The sequence below is a fragment of the Cladophialophora psammophila genome (genome assembly GCF_000585535.1).
Source record: "Cladophialophora psammophila CBS 110553 chromosome Unknown aczJe-supercont1.4, whole genome shotgun sequence".
Taxonomy (NCBI): Eukaryota; Fungi; Ascomycota; class Eurotiomycetes; order Chaetothyriales; family Herpotrichiellaceae; genus Cladophialophora; species Cladophialophora psammophila.
Genome location: NW_006912925.1, coordinates 132,188 through 158,910, shown reverse-complemented (window position 1 = coordinate 158,910; position 26,723 = coordinate 132,188). Strand labels below are relative to the sequence as shown.

The following is a 26,723-nucleotide window of genomic DNA, read 5'->3' as shown; positions in this document are numbered from 1 at the left end:
TACTGGGACTGAAAAGTGTTCCTTCGGCGCATCAATTCGGCGTTGTTTTGACTGATGATCTGTTGCAGAGTCTGCGCCTGGCCCAAAGCTGAAGCTTCCATGCCACTGGGATCGATGCCGCTCATCGTGTCGTCCTGCGTGTAACCGTCCATAGTCTCTTGTGGATCCGCCCCCGGATAAGGCTGGCCAAAGAAGCTTGAGAAGCCGTCCATGATGAATTTCCTGTTTCTTTTTACGCCCTGCTCCAATGGGACTTGGATACCACGGTGAGTGAATCGGGATGAGGGGAAGAGGCAGATGGTGGATGCGGCCGGTGGCGAGGCAAAGCACGGTTAGCCTGGGAAGGACAGGTCAAACGGCAGCAGTGAGAGTGGCCGCTTGCACAACATGCTTGCCGCGAGACCGTCGGACCCAACGTGCGACGAGATAGAGAGTCAAGGTTGCTGAGGTGCGCTAGGAGAGCAGAGCGATGAAAGAGGAGGATGCGTCGATGCTGTGGTGTCCACAGTAAGTTGTAGGTTGCCAGGCTTGGGACAATTACTTAGATGGGGATAGACACAGCGCGGGCAGCAGCACTCAACGCCTCAGCAGACACAAGTCAGGACTGTCGAACCGTGTACCGTGGGTGGTGGGTGGCCAGTCAGCAGCCGCAGACGCAAGCGAGGGTCAGTGCGAGAGAGGGTTTGGAGAGGAGGATGAAGAGGAGATGCCAGTTGGCGGATCTACGAGCCAGTGGAAGAAGCCACCCAGCGACCATGGGCCTCTCGCTCGCACCAGAAAATTGTCGGAACCACGCACGCCGGCAGCCACAAGCCGGCGATGGTGAATCTGCATTGCTGGAGCGGCCTCGCTGTGATTAGTGGACGAGGCGAGTTCTGGGGAGATTGCCGGTATGGATTCTAGCTAGGGAACCCTGTACTTAGGTACTTGCTTACAAGTACAAGTACTTAATAAGTACTGGTACTGGCGAGCTGGGTCCTTACTTGTACTAGGGGAACCATTTGGCGGCGACGCCCTGGATAAGACATTGGCTGGTTGCTGATTCGGGCCCCGTTGGAAGGCTTATCCGTGCCCAGTTAAGGGCTGGTGGGCGACCTGCGATCGGCAAAGACGGCATGACGAGGCAACATCGAATGAAAGAAAAACCCAGTGAGTCCTGCTCGCTGGGTCGGTGAGCCCTTTCGGCAGGTGCGTCGCCCTCTGGGATTGGGGATCACAGTGCTGTCGATCACACAGCCCTTCCGGACAGGCCCAACCAAATCTTGTTTTCGACTGTCGCTCTGATCGCACTTGCTCGGCGTGGCGGTCGTGGTCGGTCCCACATTAGCGTTTGGGCCATGGGAATCTGCGCTTTTCCATGCTCATGGCTTAGGCCTAGTGGTCCCCCTTTAGCCCCCCCCCTTGCTGATCCTTGCCGTGAAAGATGCGCCATGACGTTCTTGCACCAGCACTAAATCAAGCCACAACGCCGAAACACTGTACAAGTAGGTGCGCGGTGCACTCCGTATTCGATCAAAAGAGAACAACAATTTTCAAAGACATGGTCTTGAGTTGTTGAAATGGTGTGATTCGAGTGCTTGACATCCCTCACCGCTGATGGCTTGACCTACTAGAATACACCACTCTGGATTACAACAACAAACATGTCAGCGCTTTTCCGACCTGGCAACCTCAGGACCGATGAAGCCTGAAGCCTGCCTTTCCCGCCCAGCTCGCCCTTGGACAACGAATATCTATTTCATGACTCATCACATCGCTGATTGTCGAACCCCAAAGCATGTCCGTCTTAGGATATTGGTCGTGAGAGGTCCGGTGGTGTTGCCCAGCTGGTCAACCAGGATATGCGCTGGGCTTGGCCACCAGAGGCGCCATCTTCTCTCGTTGAAGCTTCTCTCTCTCCATTTGTGCTCGGTCGTCTTTCGTAATTCGAGGCTTTCGTGTAATCCCTCCTCCTCGAGAACCAGGCCCTCCGCCTCTCCCCGAGGTTCTTTCAGAAGTCCCAGCACCTCCTCTTCCGCCGCGAGATCCAGGACCACCACCTCGGCCTCGGCCACGACCCCGTTTGATGGTGCCATCCGCCCTGCATAGCGTCAGTTAAGTGTACCAGGAGAGATTTTCGATGACCAGATAAGTACGTACCTCTCGACGGCCGGTTTTTCGCCCTCTGGTACCAGCGGTCCACAATAGACAAAGAAGCCGTCCTTACTAGCCGCTGCTTGCGCTTCCCAGAGTAATTCGCTGTCGTCAACAAAGGGGTCGTCCTGATCATACTCCTCCACCTTTCTTCGCCGCCGACGTTTTGGCCCCGGGCCGTCGGTCCCGCTGTTAGCTGGCTCTCCTCCGTCATTGATTCCAGACATTGCTACGTCCCGGTCGTTGTCCGACTCACGCTCAATGTCAACGCTGAGATCTTCATCGCCGCTGTCTCCCGCCGATGTGCCTCCGAATTTGCTGCCTGACGCTGACCTTTCCAGCGCAGCTCCAGCAGCGGCAATCTTGGCCAGTCGTTCTTTTTGGGCGGCTTGACGAGGGTACAAGGCTGCAAAGCCGTACTTTTCCTCGGCCATACGGGCAAAGTTGATAACTCGGTTATTAGGGTCTTTCAGGTCGATATGCAGCACGATGTTGGGGCCTTTTTCCGAGCCCTTTGGCATGTCACTACCCGAATCACCGCCGAACAGACTGGCCGACAAAAGTCCAGAACCCATGGACGGAGGAGGCGGCTGCTCTTTTGACCGCGCAGGCTTCGGAGAGGCGGGGCGAGTGGACGCTTCCGAGGGTGCTTTTCTCGAAGACGTGGATTTTTTGGGCTGAACTTGATCGGGTACAACGCGGTCAGCATCATCCATTGTTGCATCTGTTGTTGCATCCATTGCCATTGAACTGCCATTTATCCTTGGCGAGTCGACCACCCTGCCATTGGCCTGATCGTAAGAAGGCTCAGCCTTTATATGATGCGTAACAACGGTTGTAGCGGTGGGAAGGTCGGTTTGCGGAGGGTGATCGATTATGTTGGAGATGGTCGGAGATGTGCTTGGATTGTAGGCCGATCTTGGAGGAGTGACGGTGGGTTGGATTGGGTGGGTAGGTGGTGGATTGGTGTCAACGGGTCGCTGGACAGATCTGATGGGGTCGTACATGCTCGTGGAGCGCGGAGTGGAGGGTTGAGGAGGAGGAGGAGGAAAAGGAGGTGCCGGAGCTGGAGCCGGAGCCGGAGCCTGGGCTTGTGAGTTACTAACGGGTCTCGAATAGTCAGGTATGTATTCCCGGATCTGATGGGGAGGCGTGAGAGAACGCATCGGTGGTTTGTGCATCGTGAGGCCAGATTGGGTAAACTTGGCGGCTTCATCTCGGCGGCCCTCGGCGGGTTTTGGAGGGGAGAAGGAAACTGGTTGAATCAGAGTGGATGTCTGCAGGCCCGAACTCTGACGGGGGATGAAAACAGTGCTGTTTTGTTCTAGCGGCTCTATTGCGGTCTTCTTGCGTAAGCCTGTACTTGTAGTAGCAGTCGCGGTTCCTCGGGGCTTGCGAGAAAGTCGTTGTCTCTTCTCTTCGGTTGTGTCGGTATCTCGCTTCTTTCGGGGTCTCCTGACGGGCTGCGCTGGCGCGACTGCGCCATGGTCTTGGCGTGTGCCTGCAGCTGTGGCTGGTGATGCACCTGAACCTGCACCTGGACTGCCTTGCGTCTGTCGGCCAGCGAAGCTGTTTGCAACACCAAGGTTGCCTGCTGCGCCCATGTCGCGATGCGCAGAGACGTAGTTCAAAGGGCCAGGAGTAGTCTCGGCATCGCTCGGTGGTGCGCTGGACAGATCGTTGGAGGAGCTCCTGGTGTCATGGACTTCCATTTTCAGCTTTCATCCGCCACAATTTACTGAGCAGTCCTAAATCGCAGGCTCACACGCAAGCCATCGACAGAAGCCGAAGACCGATGTGCAGCGGAAGGAGATAGGAGAGGCGTTGATGCCGGTGAACGAAATACCAAATCGATGGATTGGTGAGACGGATGACGGTGATTGGCAAATGGGTGAACAATTGGGGTTGGTGACTAGGATGCTATACAAAGAGACAACTGAAGGACGGAGTTGGAGTTGGTGGTGACGGATATGAATTTTACTGCACGGCCTCAAAGGGTTGTGAAAACACGCGCTGGAACGGGAAATAAGTGGTGAAGGCGGTTATGGCTAGCGGCGAGGATTTGCAATGGTGGACGCGCGGATGGAGCAGACTGGGGAACATGGAACATCAAAATTAGAGAAACGGTAATGTAGCATGCAGCACGGCAGAGGAGGAGAAGGAAGAGAGAAAAAAAGTCGAGGAAAGAAAGGCACAGAGGTGGGAAGACAGGGAGATATATGTATGAAGCCAAGCACAACAGCTAACAGCTAATAGCTAACCAGGGCTCATGACAAAGGGTTGAAAAGGATGGGACGAGGGCGAGGGGGGATGATGGGATGATGGGATGGAGGGATGGAGGGATGGAGGGATGGATGGGTAGCGAGATGGGAATGGAAGGCAACAAAAGCCAGAGCCAGACCAGCTGCGACAAACAGGCAGATGGTCAGAAGGGCAGGGTGGATAGCAAACGTAAAATCACCAGGCGCATCAGGAAGACAAAAGCCAGGGTAAGGAACTACAACACGAGGGAGAAGAGGGAAAGCAGGGAGGGTACGAGGTAGAGCGGGAGAGAGGAGAGAGAAAAGAGAACAGCACATGCGGAAAGACGAAGGGAAACGCTGAGGTCTGGTGAGGCGTGAGGCGTGAGGCGTGCAGGCCAAATCAATGGGCGAAATAGTAAAGGCGATCAAAGATGTTCGATGGTGGAGAGTGTTTGGGTTCGAGTCTGGGTCTGGTTCCTGGATAACGCAAGAAAGCGAACAAGCAAGCTTTAAAAAAAAAAAAAAAGGGACGAAAATAAAAGGCAAAAGACAGATACATGGGATCCAAATGACAGACCGCGACAGGCAAGGCGTAAGGGGCATTTGGTGAGGCAATGGGCGATAACAAGCATGTCTGACAGCCCAGTTTACAGAGTCATCCGGAGTCCCGCACTTGTCCCGCCTCAGTTGCTCTCCTTTTCGGTTTCATTTTGGTCGATTTCACCTTCCTCCTCAAACACTCGGCTACTTCCCAGAGGATTCTGAGACCCAAGCCCCTAGGCAACAACAAAGGTATCAACAACCGCCTACTCAACCACATCCACCCCCTCTTTCTTCGCTCATCATTTCCCGGGGGTGTCTGGTTATTGAATCTCTCAGCAGGAACTCCTCCAAGATCGGATTCACCAACCAGACCCACCGGGGTGGCTGCCAGATCCCGGCCCCCCCCCCTCCCCGACCCCTGCTGCAGGCTACAAGTACTTAGTGGCTTGCGCCAAGTCGGCTATACCATTCCGCACGCACAATCTGATATCCCAAAGTACATAGGTATGTGGCACTGTTCAGCACGGTTCCCTCTTCGGTGCCTCTGTCCAATAACACGACCAACGGCTTGCCGCTACTCGCTGATCTTGCATTAGATTACCAGTCACTTTCACAAAGGTGCAGCGAGCTGTGCGTCTTGGGCCTTGAAAATATGAGGGGAGCACACCGCAAACGCCACCAAACTGCGCTATATACCCTGTCGCCCACCCTCATTGGCCTCGCCGTCGAATTCACCGCAAAGCCTCGGCTAGACCGCATTCGTGCTAATTAATTCAAAGTAGACCAACAGAACTGCGCGAGCGCGGCTCCGGCCTCGACAAACGTTCTCTTTGCGCGAGTGGCAGCACCATGGCCATACCAGGTCAACGCTTCGAATTGGATCTCGAGGCCGATGATTTCACACTTAAGCCTATCGACCAAGATGCATACCAACCCTCGCACTCTGCATTCAGCATCAAAGAAATCCAAGAGCACGATTCTGACTCTGTTCCTCCTGCGCCTTCGCTAAAATCCTCCAAAGCCGGTTTCCCAGAGCACAAACCACGCCGCCACGTGTCTGCTTTCAAACAAAGGAACCAATCTGGGAAATTACCCCCTCGTCCCTCGATCCCTACCACAGTCGAGCCTTCAGATCAAGCAATCAGGCATCATGTGGGCAAGAAGTATGGGCTCGACATGGATCAGCAGCAGAAGGCCGAGATCAGTGAGGAAAACAAGAGACGCATAGCCGAAATGTCGATGGAAGACATCGAAGAGGCTCGGGCTGAGCTGACGCGGAATCTCAATCCGGCTTTCCTTGAACGCCTCCTCAAACGTGCAAATATCGATGAAGATCAAGTAGGCCAAAAGCCTTGGCCTGAGGGGGTTGCCGAAGGTGTAGATGGCGATCAGAAGCTCGAGAACGATGCCGTCGCCGAAATTGCCACAGATGAAGATACTGCTGGCCATGCAGAGTCCGCCCATAACTCACCCCCGGGCCCCTTGATGCATTTTCCCGTTCCTCCTCGCTCAGCAGGCGACTACGTGCCTCTAGACTCGGCCGACGCCTCCTTCCTCGCCGACCTCAAAACACATTACTTTCCTGATACGCCCCATGACCCTTCCTCGTTGAGCTGGCTCCACGATCCTACTGAAGAGGAGGATCAAGCGTCACTGTACAACCCCGAAAACGAGTCATTTCTGGCATCTGCCCTCCGGTTTGGATTTAATGGCCGCCTAATACCGCCGAAGGAGAGCTTAGAGGTGGACGTGAAAGAAGGGCTGCACCATCACGGTGAGGCGCCTAGCAGCGCTGGGTACACTATACCAGAACTTGCCATGCTCGCACGGTCTACGTTGCCTAACCAGCGATGCTTGGCTTATCAAACGCTAGGTAGGATCCTGTACAGGCTGGGAAGAGGAGATTTTGGTGCCAGAGGCAGCGAACTTCAGGAAGCGCTCTGGTCCGTTATCGAGAAAGAGAGGCCAATCGAGAGCATAATGGCTGAAGCCAACCGTCAGTCTGGACATGCCAGTGCCAAAGCGCTCGCGGTCGAGGCGCTTTGGCTGTGGCGAAAAGGCGGCGGTGGTGACAGAGGGATTTTGAAGCCGAGCCAGCGGCTAGCAAAATGAGTCTCGGGCAGTGCGTGCTCGGTGTGGATGGGATGAGGACGACGCAATTGAACCATTGGAGCATGGTAGGTGCAAATGACATGACGCTTGATTGAGGTCTTAGGATATCTTACCTGGCAGAGAAAGTTGTAACATGCTTCCGTCAACGCCGAGTCCTTTGGCACATTGCGAGATCGGCAGCTTCTCTCACGGCAAAAGTTAGTGTCTTGAGCGTCACGGCTACGGACGAGGGCCGAGATCCGTGCATTGACGTTCGTACTTCATCGGATGCTGTGGTATGTCTGACTGCCAGCTGGCGTAAATACATACTTGTAGGGAAGGGCGTTGGCACATACCTCCTCCGGCGTCAACAAGTCAGGAATGTGTCGTCGTTGCCCGCTTTCGAAAGCATGCCGGGCAAAGATTCTCCGATTCTGGCATAGACTACGGACAGGGGCTTGGCATGGCTTATATCGAGCTCGCGAGCTCATGGAAGCAGCCGCATGCGAGTAGGCGGGTCTCGTGCGATGTATCGGCCGGGCATTGCGCGCCGTGTCGTGTTCAGTCTTCATCCCGTGGACCTAAGCTGAGCTGAGCTGAGGTTTGGTTGGTTGGTTGGTTGGCTGGATGGCTGGTCGGTCGGGGGAGTCACGATAATGACGAAGAAAATGATAATGATGACTTGTCCTCTGCGAAGCTTTTGCTCGTGGCTGTAGTCGTGAGCGTGAGCGTGATCGTGATCGTGATCGTGATCGTGAGTGTGAGTGTGAGCTCAGCCCGACAGATTCCTTGCGTTGTCGCTTGCAAAGGATACATCAATCAGTACGTCAATAAATACAGGCAATATAAATACTACATAGATATCTCTCTCTATGTATATGCGCATAGTCCCCGGAGGCACACCCACACAGACACAGATAACTTAGCACCCAGTAACTGCCTCCGTTACATCTCCACATACCAAGCAAGATCAACCCCGTCCTCGAGCTCGTAGCTCGTGAATCCGTTGCCCATGAAGCGGAACCTGTTGCGGGAGCGGTACCGGATGTCAAAGTCCTCGGGTCGGATGCGCTCGACCATGTCGTGGAAGAGCATCGCGCTTCCCGCAAACGTCGCCGTCACGCGGCCATCGATCCGGTTGTTCTTGTACCATGAGCGGCCTATTTTGTCGTCCCCCGGCCCCCGGGGTAGCGAGCTTAGTACATGTAACAAACCATGCTGGATGGAGTGGAGAGGGTGGAGAGAGGGAAATAAATAGAAAGGGTGGAAAAAGAAGAAAAACAAAGAAAAACAGAGAGAAGGGAGGGAACGACGCCGGGTGGGCTAAGTAGATAAGCCACTCACAGTTCCCAGTCCAGGTGAGGGTCTTCATGATCTCGTCGCCGTACCTCACCAACTCGTCGACGACCTGCTGCTTGGGGGCGATCGACGCAATGTCCTCCCTGGCCATCTTGCGCAGCCACTGGATCATCCACTCGGCCGTCCAGTCGAGGCTGTAGATCAGCGATCCGTGCCCGATCGTGGCGTTGGGCCCCATGAACATGAAGTAGTTGGGCATTTCGGGACAGGCCATGGACTAGATAGTCATCATGACGGAAAATGGTTAGAGTCATCGGTCCTTTTGGGAAAAGGGGGTTCCGTTTCAAAAATCTTGTAACTCGGCCCTTCAGACTTGTGACTTACCAGATATGATTCAGGCTCGTCTTTCCATTTCTCGCCCAGGTCGGTGCCGTTGCGGCCAATGACAGGGAACGGCGGCCTGTTGGAGACGTCGAAGCCAGTGGCACAGACGACGACGTCCAGCTCGTAGTACTGGCCGTCTTTAGTCTTGATGCCGTGTTCGTCGACGTAGTCAATGTGGCTCTGCGTCAGATGCACGTTGTCCCTGGTGAAGGACTCGAGATAGCCGGCGCCCGGCGTGATGCGTCGGCATCCGACCTCAAACTCCGGGATGAGCATCTTGCACAGTCGCGGGTCGTTGTTGAGCTTGTCGGCCATCTGTTTGGTCGCGAACGCCTTGATGTCCTCCTGCTGCTTGGAGCCCTTCCCGAAAATCCGGAACCCGCGATTGACGTTCCCGATGATGAGCTTGCGGTACTTCTTAAGCTCTTCCGGGTTGCGGAACCGCTCCTTGTCGACTTCGCGGTAGACCGGATTGTAGCTCGGATCGTCGCTGCCGACGAGCTTCGCCGGAGTGTGTCTGGAGACCACCCAGGTTGGAGACCGCTGGAAGCACGTCACCTGTGTGCCCTCCAGCTTGGCCATTTCGGGCAGAATCTGGATGGCACTACTTCCATTGCCGATCAGACCGATCCTCTTGTTCCGGTAGTCATATTCATGGTTCCAACCCGCACTGTGGACCTTGAGACCCTTGAAGGTGTCCAATCCTGTAATGTTAGGCCACTTCCAGTGACTCAGAATACCTCTGGCAGAGATCAGAACATCTGCCCATTCCGTCCGCTGACCCTTGTCCTTGTGCCTAACCTCAAGCCTCCATTGAGCTCTGTCCTCGTCCCACTCGGCTCGCTCGACGGTTGTGTTGAACTGGACGTCCCTATCCAGCCCCCATTTCTCGACCGTCTTCTGGAAATACTGCTTGATCTCCGGACCGGTCGAGTAGAAATGCGACCACTCGGGGTTCGGGGCAAATGGAAAGACGTAGATATGACTTGGCACGTCACATTGCACGCCTGGGTAGCTGTTTGCGATCCAAGTGCCGCCCGCGTTGGATTTGCTCTCGAAGATGGTGTGTTCGACCAGCGTGGCAAACTCCTTGGCGTAGGTATATTGGAGCTTGTGCGCAAAGATCATACCCGAGTAGCCAGCACCAATGGTCACGACGCGAAGCTTCTTGCTGGGCGTGAAGGCTGGGACGTCATGCATCGGTATCTTGATTGACTCTTGACCAGCGTGCCCATCGACGACATCCGTGGTCCGGGGGAGTGAACCGTCATGGCTTTCGTCTTGCTTACCCCTGGCGGTCACCGGCGGCAGGCCGGTGGTGGTTTCGCCAATAGAGCCCATGATGTTCCTTGTATAGATTTCTGCACCTAAAGTTGAGCGATCTCAAGATTGGACTCGAGGACAACAGCGAAGGTCATAAATAAAAGGCATATTGAACTCGTATCACCCTGCCGAATTGCCGACTTACCGGTGGTTGTGTTGGAGAAGTTTGCGGAGGTTTTGCCGTTGCTCATTGTTGTGATAGGAAAGTGGTTTTGGGGAAGAAAAGGAGTTCGGATCCATTGAAACGGCAATAAGGGTGTGAACTTTGCCGTGTGAATAACCACTGGGCCACTGTTCGCCACTGGTGCCGGCAAAGGCGAGTCTCTACTACTGCCGACCACTACCTAGGTAGATGCAATTGTGCCTGTTTACATATGGAGATCTCTGAAACAAGCATGCCTCTTGGAATACTGCCCTCAGCAGATGTGGTGATAGTAGATACACAGCGTACTCTTAGCTTAGCAGGATGGTTGGTGACACCACAGACCTGAAGTATTGGACAAGATAGGGCTTTCATTTGCATGTTGACTAATCTGATGAGGCATCTCACGTCTGGGGTGACCTCTGTCTCACCTCGATTGATTTCTGATAAATTACGACAGACAGAGCAGAGTCAGAGGCAGTGAGCAGTGATCAGTGCTCATAGTCAGGCCAGCTTCGGTCAGAACACTATGTAGGGAATTAGTAGTATGGAATCATCCGTTTCTTTTGCCCTGTCCAAGACAGAATGTTGCGCGGCATCAACGGTTTCGTTTTGCTGACTGCTTGTGCTTGATCCATCCACACTATACGCCTGGTGTCGGGCAGGATTGTGGAATCATGACGTTCTGATATTTGTCCTTCAGACGGACTGTATAAGTATGTTGACCAAGGTTTAAGGCTCTCCGTCTCCTCCGGCACATCAACATTTTCTCCGTCACAGATAGTCTACTGTGATAGCCTCGTCAAAGCCATCACGGTCAAGCCTTTGGACAGAAAATATCATGGCTCCTGAGAAACGCACCGTTCTGATAACTGGGTGTTCCGATGGCGGCCTCGGTGCCGCCCTCGCACTGGCCTTTCACAAACATGGCGACCGCGTCTTTGCAACGGCGCGCACTCCTTCAAAAATGTCGTCCTTGCAGTCCCTCGGCATCGAAACTCTGCCCCTAGATGTCCTCTCCGAAGAGTCCATCCGGACTTGCGTCGAGAAAGTCTCGTCTCTAACCGGCGGGTCATTGGACATCTTGGTCAACAACGCCGGCGCTGGCTTTAATAAGCCGGTCCTCGATATTTCGATCGCTGAAATCCAAAGACAATTCGAGCTCAATGTGTTTAGCGTGCTCCGAGTGATACAGTTGTTTTTCCCGCTGCTTCGCAATTCGACGACGAAGAACAAGATGATTGTGAATAATACCTCATGTGGCACCGTGCTAACCCTGCCGTTCGTGGGACCATATTCGGCCTCAAAAGCCGCACTCGCCAGCTTCAGCGAAACATTGCGGCTTGAGATGCAAGCATTTAGGATCAGAGTCATCGATTTACGAACCGCAGGTGTGAGATCGAAATTCTTTGACAACGTCAACGTCGAAATGAGTCCCACCTTACCGGAAAACAGCCCCTATTCGCCTGGCAAAGACATTGTCGAAAAGTTTATTAGTCAAGGTCCATCAGTGGGACTCATGGATGCAGACATCTGGGCGAAGAACGTGGTGAGGGATTTATCCAAGCGTGGTGGAAAAGGTACGCCGCATCAGATCTGGAGGGGTCAGGGAGCGACGTCCGCATGGTTCTCAGCGACGGCCGTGCCCGTGGGATGGATGGACGGAGTGGTTAAGAAGCTTTCAGGGTTGGATATTGTGGAGAGAAGAATAGAGAAGAAGGAAAAGATGGCTGGAGGTCACCAGGCTCAATGAAGCTCTTCGTCCTAGGTACGTCACCAGGGTGGGTGGCTGCTTCCAGACCTCCCAAAGGACAATGTTATCGGCGTAGAACTGCGCTTCTCGAGATCCTGAATAGGTGGGGTTTGCTCGGCCTCGTTCTAATCAAGAATCCCGGTCTTGTGATATTTTCACGGGCAGCGAAGAACTTGTGGACGTTGAACTTACTAGCTAATTGGCTGGATAGATTGTATCGGGATGAAAGGAGGTGGCTGTGCCTCGAGTTGGGTCTGCACATGCATGGCTCGGAAGTTCTCAGTTCTCGAGGGTGATGCGACAGTCCGGTGGGAGAAAACAATTACTATGTGGATGGCCAAAAGACAATTGTGAGCGACAGGAATGTGCGCAGCATCCTCTTTTGAGTGACAGGGCCTAGCGGCGAGGGTATTCTGCTTGGTACACTCGAATATGCCCCAACTAATAGCTAGCCAGCAGTCGCGACCTATTCAGAGAAATTGGGCGGCTACCCTGGCCTCATTCGTCTGCTGCAACGACAGCCGCTCGTTTTTCACAAGAGCAAGGATAGAGCGGGTCAAGAGAGTGTCCTTAGAGCCGCGAGAAGTTAGGTCGCATGTTCCAGTCTCTAGCCACTCAATGCAGCGGTAAATATAGTATGTAAGCATGCGGGCCCAAAGCGTTGGTGGTGAGGTGTTTGGGACAGATCTCGGAACGCTGTGAAAAGCCGTGATTCCGCCTGCACAGTCATGCAGCCTGTGCAGTCCAGTCCATGTACCGTAGTCCGTGATACAGACTCCACGAAGAGCGTCAGGTCCATCAATGCAAATGGGTGGGAATACGAGCTGCAACTGCGCGGGCATCCACAGCCACCACACGCAGACCCCACCACGGGACTTCTGCTCGTACAGCCGTGAGCGACGGAAGAGTATGATGAGCGAGCGCCCACTTCCACCGCTCCCGGTCACGGTACTCGACGGGTATCTTGGTTCGGGTGTTGGTTCGAAACCTTGGAGAGCTGAAGAAGGGACGTGTGACGGTGGTGCCGGCGGTGCTGCGTCCTGCGTCCGAGGATCCGGTACAGTGGTGGATACAGAATACACTGCGCCTTATACGGCATGAGTACATAGAACGAGGTACCTAGTGCGAGAATCGACGGAGCGAGCTGGTGGTGACGCGAAATGGGAAATGGGAAACGGGAAACGGGAAAAGGGAAACGTTATCTCCCTTGAGCGCCGATGTGGAATCTGGAAGACTCGGCACGTTGGGAGGTTAGCAAGGGACTAGTAGCAAGGAGAAGCTTGGACTCTGGAGCATTGGATCTTGAACTTGAGGCCAAGCGAGGCAAGCATGGCTGTTGAACAGCAACCAAGGGTGTTGTGCTATGGTAGCCGAGTTGCCGCAACGGGCACTGCTGGCGGCATGCCTGCTGATTTAGGCGTGCCCCACAGCCCCGAATCGGGCTCTCACTTGCTAGGCACGACAATTAGGGCAGGCATCGGCCTCGCCGAGTCTTATATGCAAGCACAGCTTCCCCGCGAGCCCCCAACCAGCATAGTACAAGGAGCTCTTAGACATTGCCCAATGCCTAATGGTTACAAGTTGGACTTGAAAAATCCCATTGGGAACCTCAGTCACATGTGGAGTGAGTCCGCTTGTTCTTGCACATTCACATCCCCCCCAGTTTTGGCCGTGTGTTCTGTGTGTTCTGTGTGTCCTCTATATCCCTCGTATTCCTAGGATCTCCTTCCCCTCGAGATGTTTTCTCGTAATTCCATGTCCATCCGTAGCGTCATGCAGCCATCGTAAATCAAATGAGTGCAAAGGTACAAAGTCCCAAATGGCCACGTGGATCGCTCGCCCTCTATCCCAGAGACCCAACGATATCCAAACAAAGAAAAAATATTAGTCTTGCTTTTGAGTCTGGACCGCAGCCGTGATGCGAGTGCCAGACGCGCTGATCCCGGGCCTGCCCACCTGTCATGGCAGTCCAGCCGCCACCAATTCCTCCCCCACAGCCCCCTAATTATCACGCAGATCGCAGTCCTTGTAGCTGCCCGGTGAGGTCACGCCCAGCGTTTTCAAAAGAGAAGCCATTGATCGACAATGACGAAAAGTATTAGACGAGAGTATTAGGTTCAACGCAGACTCGGGTTGGAACCAAAAAAAAAAAAACAGGCCGAGGACGACTTCTGGATAGCCTGAGAAGCCAGAGGCTAGGAACTGAGTTGACCCCCGTTCACCTCTGCATCCGAATCCATCCCAGCATGCGTTCCAAGACTGGGTCTTCGTCCACCCAATAGTGCTTTCGTCGGTCGGCGTTGCGAAGGTCTCGGAAAACATGGTCGTCCGTAATATCATTGAGTTCCTGGTTTAAAATTAAAAAACAAATCAGCTTTCTTCTTGCTCCCCTTTTTGTTTCCATCTCTTTTTGGGATATTGGGGGCCACCGTCTCTGCGCGGTGCGCTGATCATTTCCTCCTCTGGTCCTTCTAAACCACATGGCTTCGCTAGCTAACCAAAGGGAACAACGGTGACACGGTGTGGGGAAGTGTGCCGATCACCCTTGAACATTTCTGATGTAGAACATGCAACGTACCTGGCGAAGTCTCTGGTCAATGGCCCGGAGACCGGTCGCGTGTCTGGGGCTTGGCTTCTCTCCTCGCAGGAGCTGAGCGCGCAGTTGCACCCAGCGCATCGCCGCAGACCCTCGCAGATAGATTTTGTGGGCTTGGAACCTTCTCGTAGAGGCATCGAGGATAATTCTATCCAGCTGCTTGTCAGTATACTTCTCTGACTCGGTACGTAAATCTTGTCGTACCGTTGTAGAGACGCCTTCTGGACTTCGGTCTCGGGGATGCTGCCAGACTGAAGTCCAAGGTTGCCCGGATTAAAGTGGCCCGCGAGAACTGCCTGCGACTCAGCGGCACACTGTCTCAAGACCACATAGCCGTCCAGGTAGTAGGATTCCTGGTCTGGAGGATTGGCCTCACTGCGCGTGATGAGCGAGTTGATGTGGATTTGCAACGTTCGGAAGTCGTTCATGATCTCCATGACGCGCAGTGCGCGGGCTTCGTTGACTGCTATGTCAGTTAGCCAGAAGGCTCTTGGTGTGGGCGGTTCTCGCATGTATGAGGCGAGCAATTACGGTCAGACGCACGTCCATCAGCCATTGCGAAAGGCGAGTTGGCCAAATCAAGAGAAGTTTGGTGGTAGTCGACAGGCAGTGGCTCGACGGACGGCGGCGCAGGTTCAACAGCTTTTGTTTTCGCTTCGGGGGACTTTTGATTGTGCTTCGCAGCCAAGTCAGGAATCTTCGCAGTAAGGAGAATGAGGTCTCGGACCGTTGGCTCAGCCCTCTGGTCAAGTTGTCGGATGGATGAAGCCTGAGGAGAGGAAAGCAAGTGTGGTTGCGGCGAGGAAAGCATTCTTCTTAAAGACAATCGCCGTCCACAGATGTCATATACAGCTTGGGATCAAGAGGGACAATGGCCCGAAGGGATAGAGACGGGTACAGAGAAGGGTTTGTGGACTCAATCTCGTGGCTTTACCAGCAGGCGACCAGTCAGGAGGATAGGAGCGGTCATGAAGATAGGGGACCGGGCCGTAGCGTCATGGGAAAATGGAGCAGGCCTCCCAGCTGTATGAGAAATCCAACAGAAGAGGATGTTAGGATGGGAGCGACGGTGAAGCTGGAGGCAAGTTTCACAGCACTAAGCCAGGGCAGGTTCAATGAGGCAGAGGAGAATAGAGGCAAGCACCAAAACGGTCGACACGGCTGTAGACGGCAGCCACAGCGCTTGGATTGATGCACACTGACTATTGGACACTGCCTCAATCGCAGAGCACGTCGGAATGATGCAGCTCTGGCGGTGGATCAGTCGAGGCTCTGCTGTAGACACCGACTGTGTGCTGTATTGATCAGCAGGCGGCTTGCAAGCCACGGGGTCGAGAGAGTTCTGGATCATGATCATTGACCATGACTGGGCCGATGGAGACCTGGGTTTAGCAACATGGAAATCGCAGACGAGGCGTTTGAAAATGACCATGTGCAGGACAAGTTAGAGCAACTGTAGAGAGGTGGGGCTTGGCCTACCTAGGATGATGAAAATGTTCGTGTGAGTGGAGGATGCAGGACGAGAGAGGGGGAAGAGCGGTAGGCGGGTTGCCAATAGGCGAGTTTGCTGCCTGCCAATCAAGCTACAGCATCTGGGCAAGCTTTAGCCCTTGGGGTGGCCCTTGGCTGCCCGTCCCTAAGCATTGGGATTTAGGGAACTACCTAGATGCCCTGATGGGCCCCGTTCAGGTCACGCCATACCCAACGTGGGCGCTCAGGTCAACCGTTAAGCTTCCCCACCATGGCCCAATTGGGGCAGCTGAGCAGAATGGCGTCCATGGCACACGCAGACTGTGAGAAAAAGAGGCACCAGAGGCTGCCCTCTTGCGGCAGGAACTGACCCAGGTCCCAGGTCCCAGGTCCCAGGGCACGCACATGGCGCTGCGAACGATGGTGCTGCAAGCTGCAAGCTGAAAACTCTTCTGTTTCCATCCACGCCCATCGACTGGTCGACCTCTATTTTCATCATCCACTCCAGTACCTCGCTTCTGCAAACCTGCAGGGGTCTATTTCGCGCACGGCTGGTTGGCGCAATTGGGAAAGGATGTCAGAATGGCAAAGCATGGTGATTGAGTCGGCGGCTTGAATTTCCTGGGTTCAAGCCTCACACACCATCTCAACAACACGAGACGCACGACGCACGACGCACGACACACACGTCTCCCTACGCCCATGCACAGCTCCTGGATCAATGGTTTTTCCATTTCCTCATCTCTGTTCCAGCTTTACAGCAGCCACAGGAACGCCACAACTGTCTGAGGCCGGCTGTGCTGACTGTTCTCGCAATTCCACGCCTAGACACGGCAATGAGGCTGGGACAAGGTTCATCCACCCCCCCCCCCCCGAGGACCTGAGACGCGCCTGACGCTCTAGTGGCAGTCACTCAGGCCAAGAGCCGGATCATTGTGGATCCGTTCCAGGACCAAGTCCTGTCTTCGACTTTAGAAGCAACCGTTCGAAAGTCCTTTACGCCAACCATGACGTGCCACCCGCATCATCTCATATCAGCTCCGAGAGGCTGCTGAACGTGACCCGACCAATAGTCCCCAGATTCACTCCATGGTCTAATTTTCCGTGTGGACAAGCTGAACCCATACTGATCCCTGTCCAGCGTGGTTGCCGACATTGTCGTCATCCCCCGGGTCTCAAGCAGAACGTACACTGTGCCCTCTGGTTCGGTGAAGAAAGAGATATGCTCAATCTCGCTCCGCAATAGCCTGAAGACGTTCCTCGACTTCGTCTTCTGTCAAGGTTCTGAACTCATTATCGGTACCCTCAGTCCCATCAGCCTTCGGTCCACCCACGATGCCAATCTCCAATTCGCCCTTCTTGAAGTCAACACTCAACACGGTGCTGAGAGTGCTGATCCCTAGCTCAACCACTTCTTCCCAGCTGCCGGGAGCGTAGTCCTTGTTCTTCAGCTTCTTCTCTAGATGATTGAGCGCCTCTTGCTGCTTAGGTCCAGACGCCGTGGCTTTGTAGCCGACATAATAGCCTGCAGGATCACATTTGTAAAGTTGGGGGCCGTATTCGTCGTCCACAGAGACCAGTGTCGTCGCTACGCCCAATGGCCGCATGTAAGCCTGCGACAAACAATTAGCCTGGATCCTGCACCTCCTTTTCAATTAGATTTCGACGCACCCGTTGAGTATAGACTTGATTGATGTTTGCCAATCGTTTTGCAAGGACATCGCACGGCATTTCATACCCGTTTCTGTATCTGAATTCCGCAGCTTCCCCTCGGGCTCGGTCGACAGAGGCTCGAGCATCGGCTATTGAGCCGGTCATGACGCATCCGACTGAGGGAGAGATCTTGAAGACATGCGAGACCGAAGAGGGATCAATCAATTTGTCCTGCGCCAGGTGTAAGCAACAGCATGAATTGACTCGAATTTGACAAATTCCTTCGTACCGGCACCTTCTTTTGTGACAGCACAACAGCGCATGTCTTCCCCCTGACTCCGACTGATGTGATATTGGCTGCAGTGATTGCTTTGAAGGCATATTCTAGGTGTAGATGTAAGTATAGCTGAAATCCATCTCACTGTGCTGCGACTCGGGTTGGAAGTGCGAAGGGTTGTCCTTGCATTGCGGGCGGGCAGGTGAGTCGCAACTTGGGCTTCAAGGTCTCCAAACGATTGCGGAAACGTACCAACTTGATATAATCGCCCTTGGTCTGAGAAGATGGTGATATGTCGATCATAACCTGCGGAGCCTGATGCGAAGACAGTCAGCTCGGTGAGTCCGACACAGCTACAGTAACAAACCACGTCAAACATGTACGCACCTGACATCTTGACCTTCTTCGACCGAGGTACAATGAGCCAATTATGTAGTACAATGCAGCTCGAAGCGTCGTCCAAGGAATGAGGCTCGATTGAGAGGAGCGAGGTGAGGAGTACTTGTGTCGAACTTTTGATGATGGATGATATTCGCAGCTTTAGGCCTGGACTGAGTACGGGGTTTCCAAACGCGCAAGTCTCGCGATGCCTGCTGTATGCTGGCCTTCCACTAGCCACCGCAATCGCCCCCACAAAGGCCTTGCACTGCCACTTGTGGCGGTAAACCCGCTGCCTGGAAATTTTAGCATTGTTTTAATTGGTCTCGAATATGAAACTTCAGCTTCCATGAACATTCGACGATCTTTCCAAATGACCTGACCTCGGATCTTGATCAGCACTCCGGCTGAAACGGAACTTCAGACAGGCTCTGGCTCGTTTCACCTTCGAGGATCATCATGTCTCGGCCTGGGATTCCAGCTTGGAAGAAGCTCGGACTGAAACTGAAATACGCAAATGAAAACCCGGAACGCCCGACCAGCAATGGTATCGCTTCACCAGCTCACCAAGCTGGTCATGGCTCATTGAATCGCACGCAATCATCTACATCAGAACCCCCGAGGAAGAAGCAGAAGACGGATTCTAAATCCAAAAAGGCTGTCGAGTCAGCATCAGTCAAACCGGATTTGTCGCCTGAGACCACCAAAGGTAGAGAGGGACAGGCAGAAAGGAAAGTCGAGAAACGAGTATCATTTTCTGCAGACGCAAAGCCTGCCTCCTCGACAGGAAGTCTATCACCTGTTCTGAATGCCTCCAAGGCTCAAAAATCTTCGGCAAGTGTCAAGAAATCAAAGAAAGTCGGACCAAAAGTTCTTCAACCATTTGTACCTAAGTCGACTGCTGTGTTGGAATACCTCAACCAATATCACGCGGCACGGCCGGAATGGAAATTCAACAAGAACCGAGAGACGTGGATTTTGAAACATATCTTCTCGGCAAGTGATATTCCCCAGGAATACAATCTTGCTCTGGGAAGATATATCTATGGACTACAGGGTGGTGGGGCTCGTGAACGATTGAAACTGCAGAGCATTGCGTTGTTAGAAAAAGAGGAAAGGTCTCAAATGGAAGTCGATAGCCGTGGCAATGTTGCCGGTGAAGAAGGTGACGATGAATATCTCCGACGCTTCAAGGACGATCTGGCAAGTCCACCCTCGTCGGTTTTTGCTGCTGCAGGCACTCTTGCCACAGACCCGAAATATCAATCTTGGGTTCAGAGGCAATCACGTCCAATGATATTACTGTGGGCACTTGGCCTGGACAGTGATGCCCTAATCAAGGAGACCAAAACAAAGGTCAAGAAGAGAAAGAACAGGACCGCGATTGTCGACCACTTCAGCTCCAGTTCCAGTTCCAGTTCCAGTTCCAGCTCTAGTGATAGCGACAGCGACAGTGACAGCGGGAGCGAGGGCGAAGAGAGTGACAAAGGTTCTCAGGGCCGCATCAGGACGTCAAATGGGGATGAGAGCGAAGAGGAGACTTCTAGTAGTGGCAGCGATGAAGATAGCAGTAGTGAGAGCGACTCGAGTACCGATGTCGAGAGCGAGGTCTAGTATTGATAACCAAGGCGGGATATGTACAGAATCGACGAATGTACTTGGTATCCACGCGCACTCCCTACTTGGTACATGCATCCTATGTACATACAACTCATCAAAGCTGCCTGTGGTGGCTGTACAAGTCGTACTTGTTACGTTTGCTGTGTTTGCACCTGCCACCTGACCGGGCGGCTGTCGCGGAGCAACAGTGAGTGGAGCATGTTTTAGCTGGGCGACTACTTGTTAGGAGGTTACAAGTTTCCGTGGTGCCTGGCAAGGTCGTCATCCTCCTGACTGTTGGGTCTGACAGCCTGCGACTCACGGGACCTTGGCTGCGAAACAGTCCAGCCGTTCTTCCATCTCCCATCCCAGTCGACCACTTGTTTCTCTACTCTCCTATCATTGTTTCATCCCAACATCCATCCATTGCCTTCGTCTTTCCTTTCCTTTACTAGCAATTGGTGGCTGTGACGATGAAGAACAGTCTTGTCATCGCAGCAGCTGCGCTGCTCGGCGCCGCCGATGCTGGCATGCATCGTATGAAGCTTCAGAAGGTGCCTCTGTCGGAGCAACTAGTGAGTTCGGACTTAGATTCTGCATCTGAACACATCCTCTAACGTCCATCACAGAGCGCTGCCAATATTGGCGACCACATGCGTGCGCTCCGTCACAAATACACACAGAAGCCCATCGGCGGCCCCAGCGAGGACATCTTCCGCGACACCTCCATCCATCCTGATGCTCCCCATGATGTCCCGGTCGAGAATTTCCTGAATGCGCAATGTGAGGAAAAGCTAGTAGTCATACATCTTCATGTAGCTAATCATGTGCAGACTTCAGCACCATTGCCCTAGGAACACCAGCTCAGGAATTCAAGGTTGTCCTCGACACTGGCAGCTCCAACCTCTGGGTTCCCAGCACCCAGTGCGGCTCGATCGCCTGCTACCTCCATCAGAAATACGATTCCTCGGCCTCGTCCACCTACAAGAAGAACGGATCTGAGTTTGGGATTCGCTACGGCTCTGGAGAGGTGGCTGGCTTCATCTCTCAGGACCTCCTTCGCATCGGAGACCTCAAGGTCAAAGATCAATTGTTCGGAGAGGCGACCAGCGAACCCGGCCTGGCTTTTGCCTTTGGCCGTTTCGATGGCATTTTGGGTTTGGGCTACGATACCATCTCGGTCAACCACATCCCTCCACCATTCTACAACATGGTTGACCAGAAGCTTCTTGACGAGCCTGTCTTTGCCTTCTACCTTGGCAACACTGAGGATGGCACCGAGTCTGAGGCCACTTTTGGCGGCATTGACAGCAACCATTACACAGGCAAGATGATCAAGATCCCACTCCGACGCAAGGCGTACTGGGAGGTCAATCTTGACTCTATCACGCTTGGCAAGGACTCGGCAGATCTTGACAACACTGGTGTAATTCTCGACACCGGCACTTCGTTGATCGCTCTCCCAAGCACTCTTGCCGAACTGCTCAACAAGGAGATTGGTGCTAAGAAGGGCTTTAACGGCCAATACACGGTTGAATGCGACAAGCGCGACTCGCTGCCAGATATCACCTTTACTCTCAGCGGGTACAACTTTTCCATCACCGCTCACGACTATATTCTTGAGGTCCAGGGTTCTTGCATCAGCAGCTTCATGGGCATGGATTTCCCAGCTCCCACCGGTCCTCTTGCTATCCTTGGTGACAGGTATGTCTTTTCCCCCAACCTGCTCCTCCCGTCCAACACAGGGCTTTGCTAATATGCTTTTTTTTATATCAGCTTTTTGAGGAGATGGTATAGTGTCTACGACCTGGGCAATGATGCGGTTGCTTTGGCCAGGAGCAAGTAAAGTCATGTTCGCGATTGCGGAATAGTATGCCAAATTGTCGCCGGGACTGGGGAGAAGTGGACGTAGGAATGTTTGGATCTATCGGAACACGGGAACGGATGCATGTGTCTTCTCACACCGACCAACTTAATCGTGTACATCAAGCACTTCACGGTCCAGTACTGCTTGTGACGGGCAGGTGCTGGCGCACTTAGCAAAAGCGGTCTCAGGTCTCATATACCCATACCAAGTACTTGTTAGAAGTAGTCAGTGAATAAAGCCAAATTGTCGTCTCGAGACCACTCCCCTTTAGTAGCAAAGTAAGCATCTGGTGATTTAACTTAGAGAATGCAGGGAGTGAGTCTCGTGACCATCTTATGACAGTCATTGTTGGTCTTTGTCCCCTGACGGCATATGGCGGGGCTCATTTGGCTCCTCTGGCTCCTCTGGGTCCTTTGCTGCGGGCTCATTGGCAGCGGCTAGCGTGGAGTGCGTGTTATAAAAGACAGCTCTCCGGACCGGCTGGTGGAATTCCCTGCCCGTTGGTTCCTCGTACAGTACCTCGTAACGAAGCCCACAATTGCCAGTCGAGCTGTGTTGGAGCTCGTCGAACCCATCCATTGATCCCTCAGAACATCAGCACCACAAACTGCTTAGGCACCCCCCCGAGCCCCCATTACCTACCTAGGCACCAGACTTTGCCATTATTGGTCCGCTTGCGACACACCCTGCGTGTTTGCTCCGTCGTATTGACAGTGACAGGTATTCACCTGCGCACAGGTTTCAACAAAGCAATCAACGAAGTCTGTGCCTCAGCCTTTACATATTTTCCCCATCATTGTCACGAGAAGCCCTTTACTCATATTTCCCCTCCCTCTGAAAGCCGTCACTACTTCCCGCCTGACCATCAAAACAACGTTCCTCTCGCTTCGCGCTCCTCCTCCGGCGCCCGCGGTACCAAACGAACCCCCCACCGGGCTCTCTTGCTCGTACCGCAACCTTGACCAGAAAGTCACCTACATGCTCCGGTCAATGTCACTGTCGCTTGCACCGTGCTCGGAATGCTATTACGACTACCCAAAAATCTCCACTATCCCCTCACAATCACAAAAGTCGAAAAGCGGGTTGGCGAGAATGTCGCCCGCAACGATGACTTGTTCCTGTACTCCTACACCACAAAAGTAAAGGAAGGCAGTCGTTACGATGAGGAAGAAAGAGAAGTGAATCGGAAGTTTGTTACGCACTTCCCGAGCACCCTCGAAGGTACCATCAAGGCATGGAGGGTGTGGGAAGGGGACGTCCTGACCCATCCGTGAGTGTGCCGCGAGACATGTTGGACCGGTCACTGACTGGCGCGCAGTGTCGATGTATGTGAAATCGAAGAGGAGTGCCCCCACACTGTTCAGTTCCTCGGGATGTGCACCAACTGTGGAAAAGACATGACAACGTGAGTCCCTGTCCGTCACCGAGCTTTGAAAGCATGCGCTTACGGCGGTCAAGTGTGCAAGCAGGAAGTGAAACCACCGATGCAGATCGCGCTCCTATTCGCATGGCCCACGATACACCTCACCTGACCATCAGCAAGGAGGAAGCAAGCAGGATAGACGAAGAAGCGAAACGTCGCCTCCTCTCCTCACGCAAACTCTCGTTAGTGGTCGATCTCGATCAAACAATCATTCATGCTGCAGTAGATCCCACGATAGCGGAATGGCAAAAAGACAAGGACAATCCCAACTACGAAGCTGTCAAGGACGTCCGGGCTTTTCAATTGATTGACGACGGTCCAGGCATGAGAGGGTGCTGGTACTACATCAAACTTCGGCCGGGGCTCGCCGAGTTCCTCGATCACATATCAAAACTCTACGAACTTCACATCTACACCATGGGCACCCGTCAATATGCCCAGCAGATTGCCAATATCGTTGACCCAGACCGCAAATTCTTCGGTGAGAGGATCCTCAGTCGAGACGAAAGCGGCAGCATGATCGCCAAGAATCTGGAGAGGCTGTTTCCTGTCGATACCAAGATGGTGGTCATCATTGATGACAGGGGCGACGTATGGAAATGGAGTGCCAATCTGATCCGTGTCACTCCCTTTGACTTCTTTGTCGGCATCGGCGACATCAACTCAAGTTTCTTACCCAAAAAACAGGAAATCCAAACAACACCAAAATCCGAACCCAGCGGGCCGGTGGAGAATATAAATTTCACAGAAAACGGCGAGAACGGTGAGCAGGAGTCCAACGGCTTCGCCGAAGATGGGACATCAACCATACAAAATGGCACGTCGGCACTGGAACAGCTAATGGCTATGAGTGGCGGGGATGATCCCGCAGTCCGAGAAATGCAGACTAAAGGCCAAGAAGAAATCCTTGCGTTGCAATTGGAGGGGAAACCGCTTCTCAAGATGCAGCTGCAGCAGGACGAAAAGGACGAAGCTGAAGCGGCTGCTAATGGCGAGGTAGTCGCATCTCAGTCTACGGAATCTGACTCAAGCGACTCCTCGGATTCTTCCGAATCAAACTCTTCGGGTCCAGCAAAACACAAAGCGCGCCACAGCATCCTGAAAAATGATGACGAAGAGTTGATTCATCTTGAGGCGACCCTGACAGCTGTGCATACCGCATTTTTTGCCGAGTACGACCGAAAGCGGATGGGAGGCAAGGGCGGTCGTGTCGCAGAATTGACTGGCAAGCGTAAGGCGCCTCTGCCTTCTCAAGACGATAACGACGGGCAGTCAGTGGAGCTGATGTTCGTACCTGATATCAAGAAGGTTATGCCAGCCATGAAATTGAGGGTGTTATCCGGGGTCAGAATAGTGTTTAGTGGCGTGCTACCACTGGGGACTGACATCCAAAATGCCGACATTAGTACTTGGGCCAAAACCTTTGGCGCCACCATCACAGACAAGGTAACCCGAGATGTCACCCATGTCATTGCGGCGCGGCCCGGCACTGCCAAGGTCAAGCAGGCTGTGAAACGTGGTATCAAGGTCGTCAGTACGTCTTGGTTAATTGAATCTATGCAACGATGGCGTAGATTGGACGAGCGGCCATATTTACTTGAAGGCGTCGGGAAGCAGAAGCAGGAGACGTCGAGCGAGCTTGGTGACAACCTGGAAAAGTCAAGCGTCCCGCCGAATGATCTACTTCTTAGTTCATCCGAAGGAGAGACGACCGGCTTAGATACTGAAGACGACCAGCCCGCGCGGAAGAGGCTGAAGTTGGATACCATCAAAGATGAGAGTACTTCAGCAGAAGCATTTGAGGATTTTGTTGATGATGGCAGCCCCATAACCATCAACCAAGACGAATGGGCAGACATCGATGCCGAGCTGAAAGAGTTCATGGGCAGCGATGCTGAGAGCGAGAGCGACAATGACTCGGTCAGCTCCGCCTTGAGCTTGCGGGAACGGCGAGGAGCAAAAAGGAGGAGAGGAGACGACAGGGATGCCGACTTGTCAGCTGGCGACTTGGACACATCTTCGACAGCAAAGAGGAACAGCACGGGGAGCGCTCTGAAGAGGGTCTCCAATGTTGACAGCGAAGGCGACTCAGAAGCCACCCCTGAAAACTTGATCAGCCAGGAACAACGAGAGGTGGAAGAGGCGCAAGAACGCGAGGAAGACGAAGAAGAAGATTCGGATGATGAACTAGCCCGCGAGTTGGAGCGAGAGCTAGAGGAGGCCGACGCTGAGGAAGAAAGACAGCGAGAAACAAGCTGGAGACCTTGACTGATGTGGTGTCAGTGGAACAAGACACCTGGCTCTCTTGTGCGACTACCTTGATTGCGATTGTGTGTTTTGACGACCCCATAGCGCGGCGTCTGGAAGTGCGAATGGGACATGGGCACAAGCATGAGCGAGCATCAGCATCAGCATCAGCATTAGCATGACTTGCATGGCACATGTCAGAGTAGACAGTTCAGTGCTCCAAGATAGCATGGTCCTTAGAGCACGCCATGGGTGTGGCATGGCTGAGAAAGGTCTCTGACGACGAGGCGATATGGGAAAGAAAACAACAGATGAGAAACAGAGTCTAATTGCCCGGTCAGGTCGGATGTCTCATCGTCCTCGTATTCTCAATCGGTGTTGTTTGACGTTGCACGTTGACGTTGGCGTTGACATAGGATTGACACTGACGGAGAAACATCTCCGGGTAAAAGTAGGGCCGACACGTGATGGTTGTTGCAGGCGAGCAGGGTATATGTTGCGACTCCTCGAATGCCTCGCGCACCTTGTGCCTCCCACTTTCTCCTTTCTCTTTCTCTCCTAGACATTGTCTTAATGCCCTCCTTTTCCACGGGCTGAAGCGTCAATCATCTTTCAACTCCTGAAGCCGTCGGAGGTGGATCAGCGCAACCAAGACTTTTATTCGAGCAACATGTCCGGGGGGGGGATGGGGGCGAGCCCAACCTTTCCACAACCACGAGGATTCAAAAATATCTCACCGGCCAGTTCCCGGGCTGCCATGCAGGGCAGGGTCCAGGTTCTCGTGTTGGCAAATGATGTGTCTGCTTGATAAACATTGCTAACTGCCTTGGGATGAGCTCTCCGTCTGCTGCTCTCGAACGGCTGCTTCTGGTTGCAGCCATTCCATAATGCTCACTGTTTCCCAGCTGACTGCACGGTTTTTCTCTTTGCCTGGATGCTTTTCGCGTTCTCGTCAGTTGTCTTCTACACAAAGCATTTGGTCTACCTCCGCATCTTCAACGTCGGATTTCCAAGCCCTGCAAGGCCCTGCATATTCTCCTCCGGTTTGATAAGATCATCGGCGGTTCAGAGTCGCCAGGCCCCCATCCACTGAACTGATACGTCTTATCCCCTTCACCTCGCATGTCAGCCCTGTCAAAACTATCGTCCGCCTTTTTTTCCTTTTGGATCATTATAGTCAACCTCCGATGGACAAACTCTGAAGCTATCTGTCTGCTTTAAACCTTGCCGTGGCACCCTCCTTCTCCAGCTTCTAGGTTTTCTGGGTTCTAGGAATGAGGGTACGACGCACAGCCCTTGAAG

General features: G+C 53.4%; 9 protein-coding genes across 9 annotated transcripts; 5 read left to right on the top strand and 4 right to left on the bottom strand.

Moving 5' to 3' along the window:
- Window positions 1-1,830: 1,830 nt before the first annotated feature.
- On the bottom strand, window positions 1,831-3,845 carry A1O5_02978 (uncharacterized protein; the record flags this gene model as incomplete). Its single annotated transcript, XM_007743591.1, has 2 exons — window positions 1,831-2,080; window positions 2,140-3,845. The coding sequence occupies 2 exons, from the start codon at window positions 3,843-3,845 to the stop codon at window positions 1,831-1,833; spliced, it is 1,956 nt and encodes a 651-aa protein (XP_007741781.1).
- A 1,923-nt stretch (window positions 3,846-5,768) lies between these two features.
- A1O5_02977 (uncharacterized protein) lies at window positions 5,769-7,031 on the top strand (the record flags this gene model as incomplete). Its single annotated transcript, XM_007743590.1, has 1 exon — window positions 5,769-7,031. One exon carries the CDS (start codon window positions 5,769-5,771, stop codon window positions 7,029-7,031), a length of 1,263 nt encoding a protein of 420 aa, XP_007741780.1.
- A 924-nt stretch (window positions 7,032-7,955) lies between these two features.
- On the bottom strand, window positions 7,956-10,034 carry A1O5_02976 (uncharacterized protein; the record flags this gene model as incomplete). Its single annotated transcript, XM_007743589.1, has 3 exons — window positions 7,956-8,170; window positions 8,355-8,586; window positions 8,694-10,034. 3 exons carry the CDS (start codon window positions 10,032-10,034, stop codon window positions 7,956-7,958), a joined length of 1,788 nt encoding a protein of 595 aa, XP_007741779.1.
- A 965-nt stretch (window positions 10,035-10,999) lies between these two features.
- On the top strand, window positions 11,000-11,911 carry A1O5_02975 (uncharacterized protein; the record flags this gene model as incomplete). The annotated part of the gene is made up of 1 exon (XM_007743588.1): window positions 11,000-11,911. One exon carries the CDS (start codon window positions 11,000-11,002, stop codon window positions 11,909-11,911), a length of 912 nt encoding a protein of 303 aa, XP_007741778.1.
- Window positions 11,912-14,129: 2,218 nt separating this feature from the next.
- A1O5_02974 (uncharacterized protein) lies at window positions 14,130-15,063 on the bottom strand (the record flags this gene model as incomplete). The annotated part of the gene is made up of 4 exons (XM_007743587.1): window positions 14,130-14,258; window positions 14,490-14,655; window positions 14,712-14,973; window positions 15,051-15,063. 4 exons carry the CDS (start codon window positions 15,061-15,063, stop codon window positions 14,130-14,132), a joined length of 570 nt encoding a protein of 189 aa, XP_007741777.1.
- A 2,140-nt stretch (window positions 15,064-17,203) lies between these two features.
- A1O5_02973 (20S proteasome subunit alpha 1) lies at window positions 17,204-18,301 on the bottom strand (the record flags this gene model as incomplete). Its single annotated transcript, XM_007743586.1, has 4 exons — window positions 17,204-17,590; window positions 17,649-17,861; window positions 17,920-18,014; window positions 18,160-18,301. 4 exons carry the CDS (start codon window positions 18,299-18,301, stop codon window positions 17,204-17,206), a joined length of 837 nt encoding a protein of 278 aa, XP_007741776.1.
- Window positions 18,302-18,744: 443 nt separating this feature from the next.
- On the top strand, window positions 18,745-19,899 carry A1O5_02972 (uncharacterized protein; the record flags this gene model as incomplete). The annotated part of the gene is made up of 1 exon (XM_007743585.1): window positions 18,745-19,899. One exon carries the CDS (start codon window positions 18,745-18,747, stop codon window positions 19,897-19,899), a length of 1,155 nt encoding a protein of 384 aa, XP_007741775.1.
- A 458-nt stretch (window positions 19,900-20,357) lies between these two features.
- On the top strand, window positions 20,358-21,730 carry A1O5_02971 (vacuolar protease A; the record flags this gene model as incomplete). Its single annotated transcript, XM_007743584.1, has 4 exons — window positions 20,358-20,459; window positions 20,514-20,667; window positions 20,718-21,588; window positions 21,661-21,730. The coding sequence occupies 4 exons, from the start codon at window positions 20,358-20,360 to the stop codon at window positions 21,728-21,730; spliced, it is 1,197 nt and encodes a 398-aa protein (XP_007741774.1).
- A 1,040-nt stretch (window positions 21,731-22,770) lies between these two features.
- Window positions 22,771-25,442, top strand: A1O5_02970 (uncharacterized protein; the record flags this gene model as incomplete). The annotated part of the gene is made up of 3 exons (XM_007743583.1): window positions 22,771-23,021; window positions 23,070-23,156; window positions 23,210-25,442. The coding sequence occupies 3 exons, from the start codon at window positions 22,771-22,773 to the stop codon at window positions 25,440-25,442; spliced, it is 2,571 nt and encodes an 856-aa protein (XP_007741773.1).
- Between the last annotated feature and the right edge of the window lie 1,281 nt (window positions 25,443-26,723).